This window comes from Saccostrea cucullata, unplaced genomic scaffold (genome assembly GCF_032062105.1).
Source record: "Saccostrea cucullata isolate Sc308-1 unplaced genomic scaffold, CSIRO_AGI_Scuc_v1 ctg57, whole genome shotgun sequence".
Lineage (NCBI taxonomy): Eukaryota > Metazoa > Mollusca > Bivalvia > Ostreida > Ostreidae > Saccostrea > Saccostrea cuccullata.
Window position 1 is genome coordinate 783,405 of NW_026938498.1, and position 21,050 is coordinate 804,454.

Consider the following 21,050-nt stretch of genomic DNA (forward strand, 5'->3'; position numbering starts at 1 on the left):
GCAAACATACTGCCAAATATCAACATATCTTTCCCCATTAGAAAAATACAATTAAAGATTTTCTGATGATAATACTGGAAAATATTCAATTTTTTGATAGTATCTTTCTCCTGTGAACCTATAGAATGCCATATAATTACTCTGTTCTACATCTGATGGAATGGCGTTTACATTTACTGAAATTAACTCTTTTGATTGAGTTCTAATCTCTCATCAGTAAATAATAACAAATTTTTCAGGGACTAAATTAGAAGATCATTTTATGAAGATAAGCGGTCGTTGTAGGTCTTGGTTCTGACATCACCGGATGTTAGCTTTGGCTAATCAACGCCAAAGTCAAGACGTAATTAAACTCTTGGACAGGTTTTTGGAAACTGACTTTGGTAGGGAAAAAGTTGCATTTGTTCCATGGAGTAATGTAATATAAAAACGGAAAAAAAATATTCAAACATTTCTAAGCTTTTGGATCATTGCTTCGTACACTTTAACTATAATTATAACATGTATAAACTGTTGTCTGCTTCCAGGAACTGTTGATAAATTGGATTAAATATACATACATGTATAATTTTAAAAGCAATTGTCGACCGACTGCGGGTTTCTTATGACAACATTTAAAGGAAGAGAATATAAGTCCTTTTGTCATTCGTGCGTCAATGTATTTTCAGAAAAAATGTTCAGATTTCTTTGATAAGTTTTGGCATTCATTGCAAAATACCATATGCCACTTCGATAGAAAAATATACATGCTTATGGCTGTCTCTGATTTCGGGAAAGAAACTCTATGCTTACTATCAAAAAGAAAACAACGTTTAACAAATACGAGGAGAAAAGACAGGAAATTTTCTCGCCCAAATATATGTATTTTTATTTATTCTCGGAAAACGTTTCATTCTCTCTCTCTCTCTCTCTCTCTCTCTCTCTCTCTCTCTCCCGGACCCCCTCCATATCCATTTATATTTAAGAAAAATGTTAAATATTTTAAATTCTTGGAAAATGTAAGCCTCCACTTCAGTATATATCTATTTTACTTAACAAATATTAATCCCTTAGGTATATGTGTTAAATCAAAAGTTTAAATCTAAAGTTTAAATTAAACTTATCTATTACTATCTTTAAACTTTAGATCTAAACTTTTAATGTAATACATGTATCCGCGGAACATCTTCCCTCATACAAACATCTCATGCGTCGTATATTGTTGGATTCCTGATAAAGTCACGTGACAGGCGGATAACGAGCCTCTGTAGGTGGCATTGTATTTTATGCAGATGTGCGAAGAGGAGATGCACACAGGTATTCAAAATGTCATACACCAGGTATTAATAATAACCCACACCTGGACATGCGGCGAGTTTAGTTTCCCTGTTCTTTGTATCATATTGTCATTCATCATAGCTGCGCACAGCTATGTCTTTCCAGGGTGATGAAAGCAATTTCTTTTGATGCACGTATTTTTTTGGTAAACCTTAAATTTAGTTATTTTTATGTTATGAAAGAATATTCTCTTTACATAATTTTCGTCCACTAAAAACAGTTTTTACTTTATCGGAATGAAAGAATATAATATTCAGAAACATTTTCCCTTAAGCAGGTTTTTATTTCAATACTACATGTATAAAGTTTGTTTTCTGATACGCGTACCAAAGGATGCATTAGCTGTAATTTTTCTAGATCAAAGGATATATACAATTGTCTATGATTGGCAAAAAACAAATGTGTTTTGATCAGTATTGTCGTTAACTGAAGCTGAAACCGATACACACAATATGTTATATATTTAATTAATTTATTGCCAACAGTAATTGAGTTACTGGTTTTCAAGGAATTGATTTCTTCAAGCAATGTTTTGTCGATTGCATATTGATACTGGTTCGCTGATTTCCATGCTGTCTAATTCTATAACAGGAAATCTTGGAGATATTAAATGTTTCGAATATTGTCAATTTCTGAATAGGAAATGCAAACGAAATCCATGTATGTACTGTTTGAGAAATGCAATAGCTACATTGTATCGTACTCTTGCCTATATGTAAAACATACATGTACATGTATATGTTGCTCTTAAGTTCTTAACTTTTATGTGCAACTGACATGTACAAGGAATTTGCCCGTCTTTTGTCTATGACGTACCCCCTCGAAGCAACGTGGAGGGAAAAACTTCAATTGTACAAAAAATTCCAAAGAAATAAAATTACAAAAAACACTTTCCAGGTGGATAATAATATATTCGTAACAACGGCTATGACAATGCGTTCGGCCACACAAGAACTTTGATATGCACAAATCTGTTTTCTGCTGTTTTTGTGAGTGAGACACTTCTTGCTCCCCACAGAGACGAAATGACAGTGTTTCTTATATAATTCACATCGATGACGTCTAGAAAAGCCTGTTCTAAAACACCACACTGACAACCAACACTTAAGAGAAAATATGACTACCACGGATTTCAGACGTCTTTTAAATTATTCCCTTTTATCTGTAGAGTTTACAAATCCTTAAGGGTTCTAGAATAAATCTAATCGATTTTCAAAAACTTCAAAGATTTTGTGTGGTTTTACATACTGAGATCAAAATAATGTCACCCCATACTTCGGAAATTTTTATCTTAAAATCTCGTGTCCTTCAACACTAGGTGCACGAACCACTTTTACATTTCAATTATCTTGTTATTGCTTCAAGAAGCTTATGACAGGTGCATTATTTATCATTTTATTTAAAGGTTTTTCATTAATCAAAATCATACATGTAAGTGGAAAAAGAGGCATGAAGATTTGTGCGTGTCCATGATTTTTGTGTACATGTAGTTATTGTACCGGGGAGTAAGATTATAATTAAGAAGGATTCTTATTATAAAAGTGTTGACATATTTACTAGTATTTAAGAACAGTAAAATATGAATGAAAATTACAGCAATATAAACTGACACTGATATTGGACTCGTTGAATAAGGTAGCCTTCGTTAGTGCATTTAGAATAATTGTGCGATAAAATAAATCGTCACCAAATATCAAATGAACCAAAAATGATTAAAAAGTTTTAAAATATCATAAATTAATACAAGTGCAATGCATATACATAAGTTATAAATCAGATGAAATGCGTAAGCATAAATTCTTGAATCACCAAACTCAATACAAACACTGAAAAACAGACACTAAAAGTAATGGATGTATGAAATCCACCGTAAATATCAATAATGAATTTGATACAACCATAAATAAAATATCGACATTTCTGGTAACATTCGACTCGACTTCATTTTTACTGACAGTTCTGTTCATTAACGTGCATCACCAGATGGCGTTTCGCATGCCTGTTTCCGCCTTCTGTTGAGGGCCCGATACGATGCGGTGCAACATCTGTTCTTTTTATAGTTTTCAAAAGAGACAATGATCTTAAAGTGCACGCATTGTTTTTAAAGAATACACTGTCATAAAGCAGTGGGGAGGAAGGCTGATTTGTTTCTTAAAGCTTTTCTGTACTGATCAAGAACTGTGTTAATTACCATATAGTAAATTCAACACTTTTCAACATGATCTTCGACTGCCATCAGTGAGAGAAATTTTTATATGACAAAAAACTACCATAATTTATAAATAATGTAGCCCTATCGATTTTCAATTATAGACAAACTCATTAATGTTACGCTTTTGTGTTATGGTTCTGTCTAGCTGACCGAATTCTTGGCAGTTTGTAATACGGTCATTGTAAACTTAAATTACTTCCTCTAAAGTATAGTCTAGATGGACGTGGAGAATGACTATTGACAAGGAAGCAGGTGTTCAGATTACATGAAGTTGGTATCAGTGTTTTTGTAGAATAGGCGACAATATCTTAGTAAAAAAGATAAAAAAAAAAAAAGTCATGTTTCTTATCTAAGTTGATTGACAATATCTACGTTGTTTTTAGAGATCGGGTCTTCAAACAATCTATTGTGAAATTACATGGGTACTCATTGTGCCCCGTTATATATAAGTAGACCTTTTTTTGTTTTCCTACGAAGATTTTATTGGGAAAAAATCTACATGAGAAGAAAAGCCCTTGCTGTGGCCATCAACTCAACATTTCGGTGACGTTCTATCAATCAAATCATCAATTAAAAATATATATACATGTAGTTACTTTCCTTTATATCGAAATTCAACTCGAATTTTTTTATTAATTCATGTTTGAATATTTAAAAAAGATGTTAATGGTTACCGAGCGAAAAAAAAGCTGTATGACTTCAACTCTTGAATCGTCAATTTTATTTATTTATGTAGCAATAACTCTTACATGTATCAACTGCATATGGGTTTTATATCTCTTAGTTGATTCGATATGAAAGAGCGTGATCTACATATGAACACTTCCTAAAATGAGGCCATTGACAAACAAGTTGATGAAACAAGGATATCAAAAATCTCGTTTGAAGCCATTATTTTGCAGTTTTATGATCGATACAATATGGCCTTGCCAGCAAATAAAACTTAGCATTAATTCAAATGCAGACTGGCGTTTTTGTGGCTATTAGTGTGGTATTATTGTGGCTATTATTTACAAACTGAATTGTCTACAGATTTTTTTCGTGTTTCCCAATCGAGCACACGGCGGGTGAGACCGGTCGGTAGGGAATGCTCAATCCTTCATGGCACCTGATCCCATTTGTGAAGTCCTAATCCTGATTTGTATTGTTTAAATGAACTTAGAGCTTGATTACTGCTCTTTATCTCCAAGCGGTATTTCATATAGTTACTAGCAAACAACATTGGATAGTTAAAACTTTTTTTATATCAAGCTAATCAACAAAATCCTGAGACTAAAATATTATGAATAAAAATTCTATTAAAAAAACATATGCCGTATAATTTGAGGTAAAACAAAGCTTTTCATTTGACTTGACTTTGTATACTAATATTTCGTTCAGAATTAATTTTTGACTTAAAATAAAGACAGGTTTTCAAGTTACTTTCTAAGAGAAGAAAATGCTTAACATGCGTCATAGATTTACCAACCAGAGCTTAATGTAACATCAGAAGAATTGATCAGCATTCATATCTATACAGTAAAGATTTATGTATTCAATAGATCAACGTTTTATATATAAAACGGGTAAATTTCGTTATTCTGCCTTCTGTTTATGTAGAACAGCTTGAAAAAAGTTGAAAACCTTAATATTCGATATTAGCGTTGATATTTCATATCCCGGTATCTATGAAATCTTTATGGAACGCCAAATTAACATATATTCAAATATTTGTACCTATCTTCAAATAATTGTACCTATCTTCAATTGAATTGTACCTATCTTCAATTGAATTGTACCTATCTTTAAATCAATTGTACCTATCTTCAAATGAATTAATAATAGGTACAATTCAATTTTATCTATCTTTAATTCATTTGAAGATAGGTACAATTGATTTAAAGATAGGTACAAATGCAATGAATTGAAGATAGGTATAATTGATTTAAAGATAGGTACAATTGAATTGAACCTATCTTTAATTACTAAGATATTGGCAATAACAACTACTCCCTTTATCATACGTCATTTCCTATACGTCACAGCTGGCGCGAAAGTTTATTGGAATCTTCATCTGACTGCAATACAAGATAAACTTACATGATGGTACATGTGTATTTTATAAGTATATGATGCTTTTTGCACATTTTGAATTAACCTTTATTTTTCCTTTCATCCTTGTTGTCGTCGCTCTGTAGGTTCTGTGCGTTTCCTTCCATACTCAATATTGTCTCCAAGGGAACGTTCATTATTTACCAACAACATAAAACGAATTGAACCTAGGTATAATTGAATTGTACCTATCTTCAAATCCTTTGTGGATATGTCTTAATTGAACCTATCTTCAAATCAATTGTACCTATCTTTAAATCAATTATACCTATCTTCAAATGAATTAGAGATAGGTATAATTCAATTGAACCTATCTTTAATTGAATTGAAGATAGGTGCAATTCTATTAAAGATAGGTATAATTCATTTGTACCTAGGTATAATTATTTAGAGATAGGTATAATTATTTATACCTATCTTCAATTCAATTATACCTATCTTTAATTCAATTGTACCTATCTTTAATTCAATTGTACCTATCTTCAATTCATTTGAAGATAGGTACAATTCAATTGAAGATAGGTGCAATTATTTGAAGATAGGTACAAATATTTGAATATATGTTAATTTGGCGTTCCATAAATCTTTGCTTACAAATGATAAGGCAAAAAGCTGGCATGCTTCTAATTTTTGGAATAAAAACTGAAATGTCAGAATTTTTCCTTCAGATATAAGTATTTATATTACAAGATTTCCCCTGTTTAGATTTCTCGATACTTAGTTTACGCCAAGCCCAAAGTCTGCATGATTCTAGGTTACGGACAGATCTCAACTTGGCAACGTTGATAGAAATATCAATTTTCTTAATAGTATCCGGTAATTGGGATAAATAAATAACGAGTAACCCAGCTTAAATCACAGCGAATACAAGATATACCCATCTTCCAAAACAGAAGACCCACATGTAATTGAGAAAGATTAACAAAGGAGGATGCGTGTGGATTCCTGAAACAATTTTTCACACCATCTAACGGTAAATGTCGTACTTTGTTTCCCCACTCCTGCTTTAGTAGTCTGCCTATGATTTGAACAGTCATCGGAATGGATGTACGTCTGCAATAGATTTAATTTGTTGCATTCATGCAATTTCCTGCTCAGCATCCAAGACAGACGTTTTGGAATGATTTTCATGGAGGGGATTTCCTCCCACAAAATTTGCAAAAAACAGAGTAATATCATAAGACATGTTGATCTGTCTGGAAGAGGCTTTAGTACAGTTTGCAATTGACATGGACGTCTGCGAAAATTATACCATGATCTGACAAAAACACTTAGTGCTTCATGGTGATTTCGCTACAGTACAAAAAGGTTTCCTCCATCTGCCATCCTTCAAATGACATAATTATTATCTATTTCTAGATATTAGTGTTTGTATTCTTTTATCCTATTAGTTGACCCTTGCTTAGATAAAAAAAGAAGGATTTAATGGACTTATGGACAATTTAAGCTTTTGATAAGCTTTGAAAAGCTTGATCACTTTTAAACCAATGAAATGATATAATTATAAAGATGAATGAACGGTGGCTTAGAGAGCCTGATATAATAAAATTGGGTCTATCTTGGATGATACTGAAAATTCTGAGGAAAAACATATGTTTAAATATAATTCTATTAAATCCCTATCATAGAAAGCTTCCGTTGCCCTTAGAACTAAAAGCATATGCTGGAAACATTTCAGTTCTATTTATGGATATTGTTAACATATAATTTTAAATTTTCTAAACCTTGTCACAGAGTGCCTTGTACCAGAGACGTATATATATATATTAACTTGTTAGTATATATACGTCCCTGGCTGTATATCTATGTCGAAGAGTACTAACGAGTGAAGCATGTTGCGGGTACCTTACAATACAAATACTTATATACCACAAAGTCAACAAACAGTGTTCACGTCACTAATCATGAAAGTAAATCAACAGTTTAGATTAAAACCTATAAGCAATGGGAACTGGAACGCGAGGTACACCTGTCGGAGAGCTGATATTGATAACACAGGAACGCTCTGGGAGGAAACTTGGGATAAACAGAGAAACATTTGTTTTAAATTTGCATGATATCTATTAATGCCTCCATTGTAGACAGAAAGGGACCAGAAGACCGATTCTATCTTGTTCCCTTTTACTGAGCTTGTATTGACCTCATGGATTCTTCCGAAAAAAAATTGAACAATCCTTTTCATCTTTTTTATTTTTCCTCTTTATTTTTGAAATCTGTTCATCTCAGGAAAAGGATAAAGTAACTTGATCTATTTAACTTGCATAAAAACTTTTCTCAATCGGACACACGCAGATGTTGTCTTATGATTCTTTCGGAATTATACAACATTTAACAGTCGTATATATTGTGAAGGTGTCATATTTGACACCTCGGTAAAAACCATCCCCCATAAAAATTGGTGCAAATTCATAAAATCTTTTGAAATATTTGTGAGAGAAATATCGGAGGCCAAAATCATTCGCACTGATAGGCAAAACAAACAAAGACAATAAAACAAAAATACATATTAAAACATGTGTGAACCTCTACATCGCTCATATTACATTACATACTGGTATGAAAATTGCATCAATTTCATATACGGAAAAAAGAGAAATTACAGCAATTGGGTTTATGAGAAATAAATGTTTACAGATAGCTTATTCGGTAATGCTCTTTCCTTGTTTCGAAAATCCCCCTCTCACTGCAAATACTTCGTGATTTTGAACAAAATTCAAATCTCCGTCTTAATCCCTTAAGTGCTTAAGTGTCTGGGTATTCCTGACTAAGTTGACATCTATAATGAGATGTGAGAGGGGTAAGCCGGTGTCTATTTCAGTATAAACAATGTCACCCCATAAAGAACCAACAGACATATCGTACAAGTACCAGACCAAATAACAGAGACAACACGAAGCAAAGTGAAAAGGATACGATACTTGTCAAATCAACACAGACCTATATCTTATGTCGGATCTAGAGATGAGGGCTAAGGTGTCCTCTCATTATGTGAATCGCCTTATTTGCGTCCATCAACCCATTGTGTAGACATGTTCTCGAAATGAAAAAAAAGTCTTACACGGGGCATCTTTAAGTCTTTGTTTATTATGAACCTTGCATAAAAATTGTATCCTGACACATTAAGATATTTGAAACTTGTATTGCAAATGTCACTATCGCATGTTTCATTTTATACTTTGGTAGATTATAATACTTAAAGTTCGGATAATCGAAACTATGAACGCCTATATTTGTACAGCTTCGGGAATGTGGAGGAATGTTAAAATTCTACAGATCGAGAGAAAATCACAGATGCTGTGTGACTTTTTCTTAAGGATCTTTTTACCCTTGACCTTGAAACTTAGGTCAAGGTCACTGGCTGAATAAAATGTTGATATTAACTACCAAAAACTTGGTTCGAAGGGTAAAAAGAAACATGAAGTACATGTACAATACAGCCAGGTACTCGATTTATCACAATCATTTCTCAAAAAAGATTCTCAACTGACTCTTGTCATGGCATTATGCATTTCGTGAAAATCAATAGAAAATCGCCCCGGGGAAGAACTTTAGTTTCATCCACGCATCTGATAACCCTAGAAATGGCACTGTTTTGTGAATTGGTGTGTATTGAATCAGAAAATAACGCGTTGCGGGTTTCTTTTTTTGCCATTTCTATTGCATTCCCATGCCGCGTGGTTGACTTAGTCCTAATCCCGAAAACGTACAATTACAGTTAAAAAGATCTGCCTATCGCAGTGTGAGTTTATTTGCAAAGAATGAAACAAGCATGCATACAACTCCATTTTGATTTCTATCAAATGCAAATATCTTATTTATAAGACCTGATATATGAAGTTGTAATTAGGTTTAGTGACAGTACCCCGTTTTCATCCGATACCAGCCTCCAAAAGCCAGTCTCAAATAACAAAAGTAAAAACTGCCAATAAATGTCAAGTAAACACTCGTCTAGAAGCATCAGCTAATAGGATGACCATGAAAAATTCACAAACCCTTCTAAAGCGTAAACAAATTATGGGTCATAAAGCTGATGCCTTATTGAGATTATAACACGACTTGACAATTGCTTAAATATTAAGTGGACAGACGTTTGGGCTCTATCATTATTTATATACCGGCTTGATGGACTTTATACATATGTCGTAAATCATACCCTATTTTAGGGTAATCTTTGGAGTATTAAGGCACTATAAATATTTAGTGTATAAACGAACAATGTAGATAGAAACCATATAAAGATATACGTTTGCTTTATGTTCATCAAATTTTTGGATTTAAACTGGGTTTCGCAGGAGCTTGGTACATTTCTATTATAAAATTATATTTATATTATAATGTTTGACATTTACAATAAAAACTCTTTATGATTAATCAAGTTCAATGGTCTTTTTAATTTTTCACGCGCATGCTTGTGCGCTTCGCTCTGATTGGCTGAAACTAAAGTGTCTATATCTTTCTTGTTTTTCGACGAGATCCTATTTAATTTTTAATACAAGTACATTTAGGACATGATCACAATATTTAGATTCTTCCTTGTATTTTTGGAAGCAACAAATGGCATAGTGAGTTAATGTGACCATTTTCCTGCTTGGAAATTGATTACACATCTGAAACTATTGTTGTTACGTGTCAAGAAATGGGAATTACTAAATGCTTTCGAACCAAAAACAAACCAATATTAACTCCTTATTACAACATATAGCTGCAAAATTCTGATTATTTGAGATTTTGTCACACCACTAAGCTATTGAATGTTCAGAATATTGATCGTTAGTTTTTCCACGTTTGTTCCGATTCTGTCACACCAAGAAAAATAAATCGTCGCTGACAAGTGGAACCAATTTTATACAGCCACTTCAGCTAAGCTTCTCAAATTAAAGCGTGTTATCTCATATAAAGTCATTGATTTTTCAGGATCATAATTTACTTTGGCTTGGAATGAATTTTTTACCTCTGCGACAGAAGAGCTCTGATGAATCTGTTCAAATAGCAACACAAGTCCTTGCGTCTTTGAAAAGACGATTACTTGTTTGAAAACTTTGATTCCTGATCCAAAATAAAGACAACAAAGTACTTCAATGATAGAATCTTAATATTTATTTAACAGTTCAAACGATGATTCAAAAGATGACACTGGACAAACTTTGCAAATGATTGTTTTATTGAATCATTACTTAAGAGTCTTTATTTCAAAAACATAACCATCTTCAAAGACAGAAACGGATAATCATATAGTCATGGCAAAATCTTGGAATTCCTCTGGCATTTAACTAAAACGCGTGAATACAAAATTAAATTTTGCAATCCAAAAATCATGCAAACTCTGTTAGAATAAGAGGCTGAATATTCTTGCAGCTTGTTGTTGCTTACCCTAAGATTCTGCATCCGTGCACTTTGGACGAGATTGGTGTCCAATATCAAAAAGCGTGAGCTTTTCTGAAAACAACGCTGATATAGAAACAGACGGCTTTCAGTTGATTTTTTTGTATGAACACCGATGCTTATCATGGTAATGGCCTAATTGTCCTGGATTACCACTTTGGCTAATATCTTTTGTTTTGTGATCTTTAACAATGTTTTATTTTGCTCTATCGAGCACGCGATTGTTGTGTCATATTTTTTTCTACATTGTTTCCATAAAAAAACAGGAAAGAGGAATATTGGATGTAATAATACACTTAACATCGATCCGCGATGTCCCTGGTTGTTTTGGTTAAAAAGAGCTACGATGTTTGCTGGACTTCTTTATACATGTAATAGTCAATCTGCAGAAATGCAAGTTCTATAAAGTTCTAGAGAAACCATGTGAAGCACATTTAATGAAAATGCGCCCATTAATAGTATAGTTTTCAGAAAAGGGACGTTTACCTGAGGAAAAGTCATAGACCGTCCTACCTCATTGACGAATGATTTACGCTAATTGTCGTCAAGAAATTAAGCCATTTCGTCTGAATTTAATCGGAATAAAGACATGCAGAACTTTTATAATTATACAGTGTACATGTATTGATGACGAAAACCCCCAAATTAATAGTACCCAGATACGCTTTACCCTCTAATCCCGTTGTCTATTTAGGTCTGGACTGACCAGACAAAGATACACAGGTGTCTGGTCACTCTCCCAGCTTTAAAATGTCAAGAAGGGGGATATGACAGCCAAGATGAATAATTATAATCATCTAGTCATACACAAACACACTCGAATAGCTCTACCGGAAACTTGATGTGCATTGTACACAGATTTTTGAGACTCCATAATTCGCTCCGGGTATATTGTTGCAAACACTATTAATTCGAAATCTCTGAGACATGCACCAGGGTCTGTTCTTGTTATGCCCCTGGGATTTTAATTATCTCTTGAGGAGGTCGTCGGGTAATCTGGTAATGCGAATTTTTAAAAACGAATCTACGACATTGTTACGCGAGGAAATCTGAAACCAGGCCTGTCGAGAATGTCTACTAGAAATAGTATACCTTTGAAAAATATACAATTAATATTTGAAACAGAATACATTAAGATTTTTAATTTATTTTCTTGGTAGGTCTGAAAACTAGCGGCGTTCGTATGATGTATATTAGAGTTAGAAAATAGAAAGTGTTCAGCTTTATAAATGATCTGTATTTATTTACTATATCATTAATATAGACTTCATTGATTTTATTCAATTGTTATCTTTGTATTTGCCTAATCCTTTTCCCAAACCCAAGTCACACAGTTTTATTCATCCCCTCTCGTAATTCTGCGTGTGTATAAAGGCTTTCCTGAGCCGTATGTTAAGACATTAACTTCGTCAAAATGCAATTTCTGTTTCTCCTGGAAAGACTTTTATTTACAGAAAGCGTGCTTTTCGCATAGGAGTTTTCGATAGCAATAAGTTTTGGCAAAAGTACGAGTCCGATAAAGACCTGGCCTGCCTTTAGATCTGACGCCTGGAATGCTTTTACATCAGAAGAATAAGTTCATCAAGTTAATTATAATTAACTTAGTGACAGGTAAACAGACAGAATCCGTTCTTTTGTTTACGATTTTGCTGTGGAAAACCTTGAGAGCTTGAGTGAGGGTTTCATGTATATATAATGGTTACTCAAGGATCTACACTTTTATGATACTTAAATCATTTACAGACAAAACACGGAAATAAGAGAAAAAATATACGAAGTTTAAGTAGGGTTCAACAAAAGAAAATTGGGCGAAAAAAAGAGAATGCGATAAAGTATTTGAAAAAAGTTGTGTATTTTCTCAACAGCAAATGGATGGAATTTTAATCAGGTATCTATGAGGGTAACCACCTCTATACATGTACACAAAATAATGTGATGAATCTTAAGCTTTTTCATACTTTTTGAAGTTTCAACTTCATAAGTCTTCAAGCTTTATTACTCAGCAATATTTTACCATGAGAGTAAATACATGTACACACCAATTTATGCCTAACTGATATATAAGATAATTATTGATTTTTAGATTTAGACATATAAAATATATTATGTTTGCGGTTTCAAAGGGATATTATTGGAATTAATTACGAGATAAAAATCTTTCATTTGTAGCACTGGTTTACAAAACATACAAAGATTGTCAAGATATTTTTATTAATGATGTAATGTAACGTTAATTGTACCAGGAGCTATTGTTAGGAAACAAATTACTACAACGTACAGTACCAGCGAGATGACATTTGACATTGAAAAACGACCACACTAATAATCCTCATTAGTGACATCACAATAATGGGGTCGACATTGACACAATTGGTGACAAAAATCCGTGTTTCCCGTGCGATCTCTTTTGGTGCTTGGGGTGAGATATACGGACTTAGCCCAAGATTATAGAGGGGGACTTCAATGGGTGCGAGACAAATAAGAGTCCTTGAGCTTGCAGCACTTGTTTAACCTAGCAATTATTTGATTTTTATTGATTATTGCACGAGTACCCTATCCTTTTACTCGAGACTTTCATAATTTTTAGTTTTATGGAGAATAAGGAATTTGTATTGTTGTTGCTGCTCATGATATTGAAATGAGTTCTTTTATATTGCACATTTTCTTTCTATAAGACGATCAAAAGTTTGCTTCAAAGTATCGTTGCGTTATCATTTAAACACAACATGAAACTCTTGTATCTGTCTGTTGATACCTGTTGATAAAGTTTTCTTAAGAAGTTATTGTTATCGTTGGAATGGCAGGAATTTGTTCTGGTATCACTTTTAGATACAAAGTGAAGTCATATTTTTAGATCATTCATCACTCATGGCAGATTTTAAGTTCTAAACCCCATTGTAGCGATACAGCTCTTTGTATAAAGCTTTAAGCTTTCTTACACAAAACTAAAATAATTTCGCATGCAAGATATGACTCCACATGCAGAGAAACGCATGCTAACGCCAAATACCATCACTTTCAGACGTCTTAAAGTTTTAATCTACATGAAGCTGATGAAAAGCCCCCACAACGGTGATGAGTTGGAAACAGATGGCCTGATAGGTATGAAGGTATTAATAAGGTTTCCTCAAGGTATTAGTTCCCCCAAACCCCCCTGACAGGCGCTATTATCTGTCCGTTTTCTTACATAGGAAAATGGATGGAGAAGAAGAGATATAAATATTTAATTCCACGTAACTAACCCAACGCACACCTGTACTGAAAGAAAGGATAAGATTTTGCCAGAACTCTTTATTATAAATTTTGAGTTTAGCACCTGCGATATTATTTTCCCCTTTTAAAATTACAATCTTCTTCATAAGAAAAAGCTTTTGTTACTTTTTTGTTTGACGGAAGTTATTGCAAAAGGAATATTCAAATTTTTGGAATAAAAGGATTTATTAACATTTTGCAATTTGATTGCCCATCAATACTGCACTTTTCGTCCTCTGACGGACATACAGAAGTATTCTGTTTGATAATGGATGAAATCATATAGGGTTCATCTGTGAAGATCTGTCACGGAAAAGGATTTTCCTATAACGATCTGAAAGAGTGCCATGGCGTTTACATTTAATGATGAAGCCAATCGGAGCATGTGTGTGAGACCATTTCGCACACTGCATTTTGTTATTTCCTTTGCAAATTGTCAGTTGAAAAGATTCACAAGAGTAATTCTTAATCCGTGTGGGCGTCTAACTCTAACATGCATGCTATTAAAATTTTGAACAAGTTCTTATCCAAAAAACGTTTCCTTTTTATAATTAGGGTTGCCTTTGCTGAAATTAACATTGTAATTGTATGTTAATGCCGTGTCCGACTTAATTGAATAAAAAAAGGACAATTCAATATTTTAATAGAATAATTATTTATATTCTTAATTTTCTGAAATCGAGTCAATTACTTTCTGAAAGCAATTATTCTATATACAGAAACAAACATTAAAATCTTTCACTAGTTATGATATTTCATTTCATTTTTGTACTTTAGTCAGAAAAAACAAACAAAATAAATACATTGTGCATTCAGCCATTCCACACTAACGCTTCTATTCACAGACAATGCTTTCTCTCAAATCTGCTATACATTTACACATTTTGCTTCAAATATAACAATCAATACTCATTACATATTTACAACTGCCATTTTGCTAAACGAATAACAATGTAAAAAATACAAACAGAACACAAAAAACAGGCAGTAGTTAGTTCAAATTCGTAGTGAGCGCCATTAAATGCGACACCGTGACTTATTGCGTAAAAATCTTTCCGGAACAATGAAAAGATATTTAGTCGGCCATGTTTAGTGTCTACATCAAACAATTATCTTCCTGTTACTAAGTTCTGAATCTTCACACCATGAAGACATAAATATAAAATAAAATGAAACAACAAGCAGGTTTCCATGGAAAAAAATGACAATCTTCAGCCCGGGGCTGACATGTTATGCGTCCGTTCTCAGTTTATGAAGTCGGAAACAAATTAAGTCTCGTCAAGCCAGGCTTATCTATTTAAACAAGAAGAAAGCCATTCAATGAATGACTGTATATACATCAAACAAAATTTGTACAAGAAAGTCGATTTGAATTTGAACTGTCAATGTCTGAAATTAGAAACCATTTCCAGAAAAGAGAGTCAGGCCTAAATGAATAGAGAGTATGTAAATAAAAAATAATTTATGTTTCAATTTAAAAGAAAATTTTATCTTTAGTAGAAGATCAAACAAAACTTCAGTTTCTTGAAAAAGCTGTGGTTACAATTGTTTCTAGATGAAAATAAGCAAACACATAAAAGCAAATATATTGTTAAGGTCGATGTGTACAGAGGATTTAGCGTAGTATTATGGTAATTTCTAACAAAGACATGCCAACAAGATGAAATCTATGTTGAGGATGTCTTGTACAAATTTTAGGGGGGTTTAAGGGTTTTGGTATTGATTTGTCTAACAGTAAAGGTAGAACCAAGTCATTAATATTTCATGCAGAAGATGTATTGATAAATTGCCGTGAATTATACATTGGAACAATGTATTTATATAAGTTACGACTTCTGAAACTGGTTTTCTTAAAAAATACATTAGCATATAAATAATAAAAGTCAGATTCAACCCCCTCTCGAAAAAAATGTCTAGTCTTCACTCTCTTGAATTATAGGACACCGTTCGAGCGAAAGAGTCTTGCTGCATTGAAATGAACCAAACTGTATACAATTTTACTGAAATAATAGTTAAGGATTTAGAACTAAACATATACTTCTGGCTTCTGGTTATAATAAATTTGACATCAATCCAATGCAAGCTGTGTAATTTGATTTAACTGAAGGCTCATATATATATGTTTTCTGACGTACATGTACATGTAAATATTGAAAATATACAAACTGTCTGCAATGTCCTCATAAATTAGCAGGAAGAGGCCGCGTTTCTAGATTTACAAATGGGCGAAAATTAATGTAAATTATCTTCCGCTTTTCAGGCGAAATTTTACTGCTTTGTAATAAAGGACCGGGCAAATAATGAACTTAATTCTCAGAAGAGCGTGAAACTCGAAAATTGTCTCGATGCCGTAGTTTTGGATGTTAGAACTTAATGGCAGTTATTTTCAAGTATCAGCTAATGCAATTTATACGTAGATTAAGTAGCGTAAAGTCATCAATTAGGAGAGCAGACAGTTCATCTTAAATCAAGCGTATCTGAATGATTCGGATAATCTTATCTATAAGATAATCCGTTGATCTGTCTCCATTGATAAGTAACAGAAAAAAATAATTATAAACTGCAAAAAAGCAATTAAATAAGAACAATGTAACAATACCCATATTCGACCACATTAAATACATCGCTATAATTATTTGCCTTCTCAATTTACAAAGATATTCTTTTTATGGAATAAGTAATTGAAGACTAATATAGTATTTCCCCAAATAATTGCGTAATATTTCCGAAACTAAGTAAATACCAGTCTGATAGACGAGTAAAATTTCTTCTTATGGTCCGATTCCTATCTCGTGGTTTATTATAAGTTAATTGTAGAGTTTTAACCTCGTTTGTCCCCTATCTGTGTTTAGTTTGATGTTATCGCAATGGGCGGGTAAAGAGCCATAATGGATGTTCTTTTTGTTTGACAAAATAAAGCTTTCAAATCACTTTAAACCAAAATTTCAGTATTCATAGGAATGTAACTTAACCACAGCGCGCGTCTTAGCTCACAGTGTAAGGGTATCCCACCTTGTAATTTTAAAACTTTTTCTGCATCTTTTTCAGACCTGTATTTCATAACCAATATTCCCAAAAAGAAAATTAAAGGGTGTTAATGTAAACAACTGCAAACAGGCCTCCACTTTACGAACACTCTGGGGGTAATGAATTTTGAAATAGATTCCCACGAAATTACCACAAACTAAGTGATTTCATAAAGTGACGTGTTTAGATCTGATAAAATGGAAAAACATGCAAGATTAATGACACGATCGGTGTCCAATGAGAAATGAATGGCCACAGGGCTCTAATTTGTTCCTAAGCATACACAGTTAATTAAATAAGCCTGCAGTTTCTGCAAATACTTAAGCTTGCACAATCTAGAGACTAAATCCACTTTAGAAATGTTATCAAATTGAATTGTCAAAACTGTTCTTTGTTTTTATAAGGTTGAGAAAAAAAAGAGATTTCACTCAAAATTGCAAAATCAATAAAATTCTTTGTTTTCATCCATGAGATTGAGGACAACAGACTCTTCCACTTATTCAGGTTTCAAAATCCCACAAAAAAGGCGAGAAAATTCCCTTTTAATATTGCACATGATTCTCCTCTTCGTGAGGTGAACTTAAGGTTAAGCTCGGCTCTTATAATGACAGAGTTCTCCATCAGAATATAGTATTAGCTCACAATTCACAAGACACAAAGCCATCTTTACACTTGATTATTCTGAAGAAGCAGCTTTTCAGCAGGCGCGAGGTTCGTCACATGGGGCGACTTCTCGCCAAATGACGGTGGGTGATCGCGAAAAATCTTTTCATGATGACGATAAAATATATGAAAAATGACGACACATGCGATGAGAGTGAGTACAAATGTACCAACGACAGCTCCAATAATATCCACTACCGAATACTCCGAATTCTGATCAGGGGGCGTAACTCGCCGCTCCATGCTCATCCCTGCTTTGGTTGCATTGATGACATAAATTGTGTCTTTATCTTTCCCATTTTTGTCCGATTTGGTGGATATCGGAAATACCGGTTTGACATATTTCTCCTCTGGTTTTAATGGTAATGTAGTTGAATGCGTTGTTGGTTTGAATGTCTGTGGTTTTTCTGTTTTAGGAACATCGGGTATCCCAACGTCACGTGGGTAATGCGTGGGCCAGAAAACGTTTAAGGAAAGAGTGACGTTACCCGCCGGATTGCTGGCTATACACTGGTATTTGACGTTGCTGATCGAATGGGGGTTACTTATATACATAACCCCCTCGTTGTCTTTTACGTGCACAAGATTTGATTTTGGAGGATACGTTTGGGACGTATTGTCTGGTTTTATCCAGTGGATGGTTGGAACTGGGTCTCCACTGGCTAAGCATGTCAACTTACCAACACTTTCCTCAAAGATAAGGTCCACATTCTTAAACACTGGAAGTTGACATGCAAAATCGTCTTCAGTTAAAGAACCGAAGTCTTTTCCCCTAACATTGGCCGGAGATCGACACGATGGCGCTTCCTTTGACGGTATTTTATTCTCAGTACTCTGGTCCTTGTGGTAGAAATCGAAAAGCCATTTCATCTCACAATTGCAATGAAATGGGTTGTTTCCTAACCTTACGTGACTTAGTTTCCGGAATAAATACAACCACTCAATTCCAAATGATTCGATTTTGTTTTTATCTATCCACAACGCCTTCAATGTTCCATTCAACGGTTTAAAAACTTCAATTGCTAGATTAGAAATGGCACATTCATGGATATATAATCCCGTTGTTCTTAAGCCTCCGAATGCATTTTTGGACAATTGAATACCCGGATTGTCATTTAAGAACAAATGCTCTAAGGTTAAACCTCGGAACGTATAATCATCAATAGATTTAAGTCGGTTTTTACTTAAATCTAACCACTTCAATTTGGGTAAATCTGCAAATGTATCCAATGAAACATATTCAACTCCGCATCCTTTCAGAAAGAGTTGTTCTAATCGTATATAAAATGAGAAATTGCTTCTCTCCAAAGTTGTAACAGAAAACGGGTTGTCATTTAAGTTAAGTTGTATAGTATCGGCAGGTATTCCATTAGGTATAACAGGCAGATTTTTCCGGGAGCAGTAGACATTTTTGGTTAGAGACGGACAGAAACATGCTCCCGGACAATAAGCACTATTTGCATTTACGAATAATAATTCCCAGCATAGGAAAATCCACTGTAAAAACAGCCCGCTCCAAAATTTGAAATTACAAACACGGAACATGGTTATCCTGAATTGAACCTGTTATCTTCTTCATTGCTAATCGACATATTTCATTTAAACATACTTCTCTCCTCTCACGACTGAACTATCCTCTACTACGCTCCACACATCGTAAGCTTCAAGTGTGTGCCGTATAGATTTTCTACGGTGCGCTGCTAACGCCCTCTGTTGGCGGTTGTGGGATTTAATATATATTCATCATGCGCGCATAAGCTCTGTTTGCCTGAAAACTGTCGGATTATTATGTATCAATTACAGTTAATACTCAGTTCGACATCACCTGCTAGAACTGTTTGTGAATGTTAGTTTCAGCCACGCCCTCTAGAAAACTATAAAAGAAAAAAATAAAAGAGAAAAAAATTAAGACAGGTGAGATGGATTATTTGTTTTTCTTAAGACGAGAAGACAGATCTGTTTTGAAAAAAATTGACATCTTTTTCCAGAAATCAAGTTACAAAAATAATGTATCGATCTGCCTCATTATTCATTAATGTATGTGTTAAACATGTATATATAAATTAAAGTTGCCAACATCACATAATTTACGGTCAGTAATACACCTTTATTTTGAATGCATGTCGTTCAGGTGTGGGAATTTATTTTACTGCAATCTGTCAGCCGCACAGGTGAAAATCAGGTATAAATAAAAACCATTATGACTCAATTGATCCTAATAGTAATAAAAATCAATTTTAATTAAAATGGTTTTGTTACATCCTGTTAAGGGGGCCAATAATACCGAATTCAATAGAAATGAAGAAACCGACAACCCAATTTACAATTTTATTCAGTCAATACAAAATGCATAAATTTTGTTTAATATATTCTTAAGTGCATTTTACAATTAACTAACAAAATAAACACCTTACTGCGATTTAAACCACAATTATCAAAATATTGAATCGTTTTTAATGTATCAATGTATACATGTTTATCAATAAAATTTTAAGTTCGCTAAATTGAAGTACACAATCTCCCATGGTTGGAATAGGCTGTGTAAACAAATCAATCAATTGATGATACTTCAAATATCTTCAAGGATATTTTTTATTTATTCAAACTGATAAGGGTTATAATCAAAGACCACTAAGTAACATGCTATATCTCAAGAGGATCCATGCAACTGCATGTAAAATGTGTAAAGAGTAATATGTTTCAAAGTGAGCGCGATTAAGTTGTACAGTACCTTTCTGCCAAAATTCTATTCCTGATACGAGTTTTATCGTCTTCAGTACATTTTATATTGACTTTTAACAGCATTTTATATATCCCTTCTTCAAATACTCAGAGCTAATGAGATTAGTCGATGTTTAATGTTTAGCTTGAGGTGATTGGTCGACCTCAAAATTTTATTTTTATCCGTGAACATTACACAATTCTTATATTGAAAAGATAGAGAGATTTGGGAATTAATCTACTCTCAATATCCGAGGGGCTTGATTTTTAAAGTATTAAAAAGCCAGGCGTTATAAAAAGAAATACAGTTATTCTATTCCAACAATAAGTGCAAGTTACCTGTAAAATTAAGAGGAGATGAAAATCCCATGGCAATTCTATTGTT

General features: G+C 33.4%; 1 protein-coding gene across 1 annotated transcript; it reads right to left on the minus strand.

Annotated features, from left to right (window-relative positions):
* Positions 1 to 14,990: 14,990 nt before the first annotated feature.
* Positions 14,991 to 19,689, minus strand: LOC134250486 (leucine-rich repeat and fibronectin type III domain-containing protein 1-like protein). Its single transcript, XM_062732852.1, has one exon. The coding sequence runs from the start codon at positions 19,487 to 19,489 to the stop codon at positions 17,948 to 17,950; it is 1,542 nt and encodes a 513-aa protein (XP_062588836.1). The 5' UTR covers positions 19,490 to 19,689; the 3' UTR covers positions 14,991 to 17,947.
* Positions 19,690 to 21,050: the final 1,361 nt, after the last annotated feature.

Excerpts from the sequence above, each read along its gene's own strand:
- LOC134250486 (XM_062732852.1), bottom strand. The coding sequence starts at position 19,489 with ATGTTCCGTGTTTGTAATTTCAAATTTTGGAGCGGGCTGTTTTTACAG.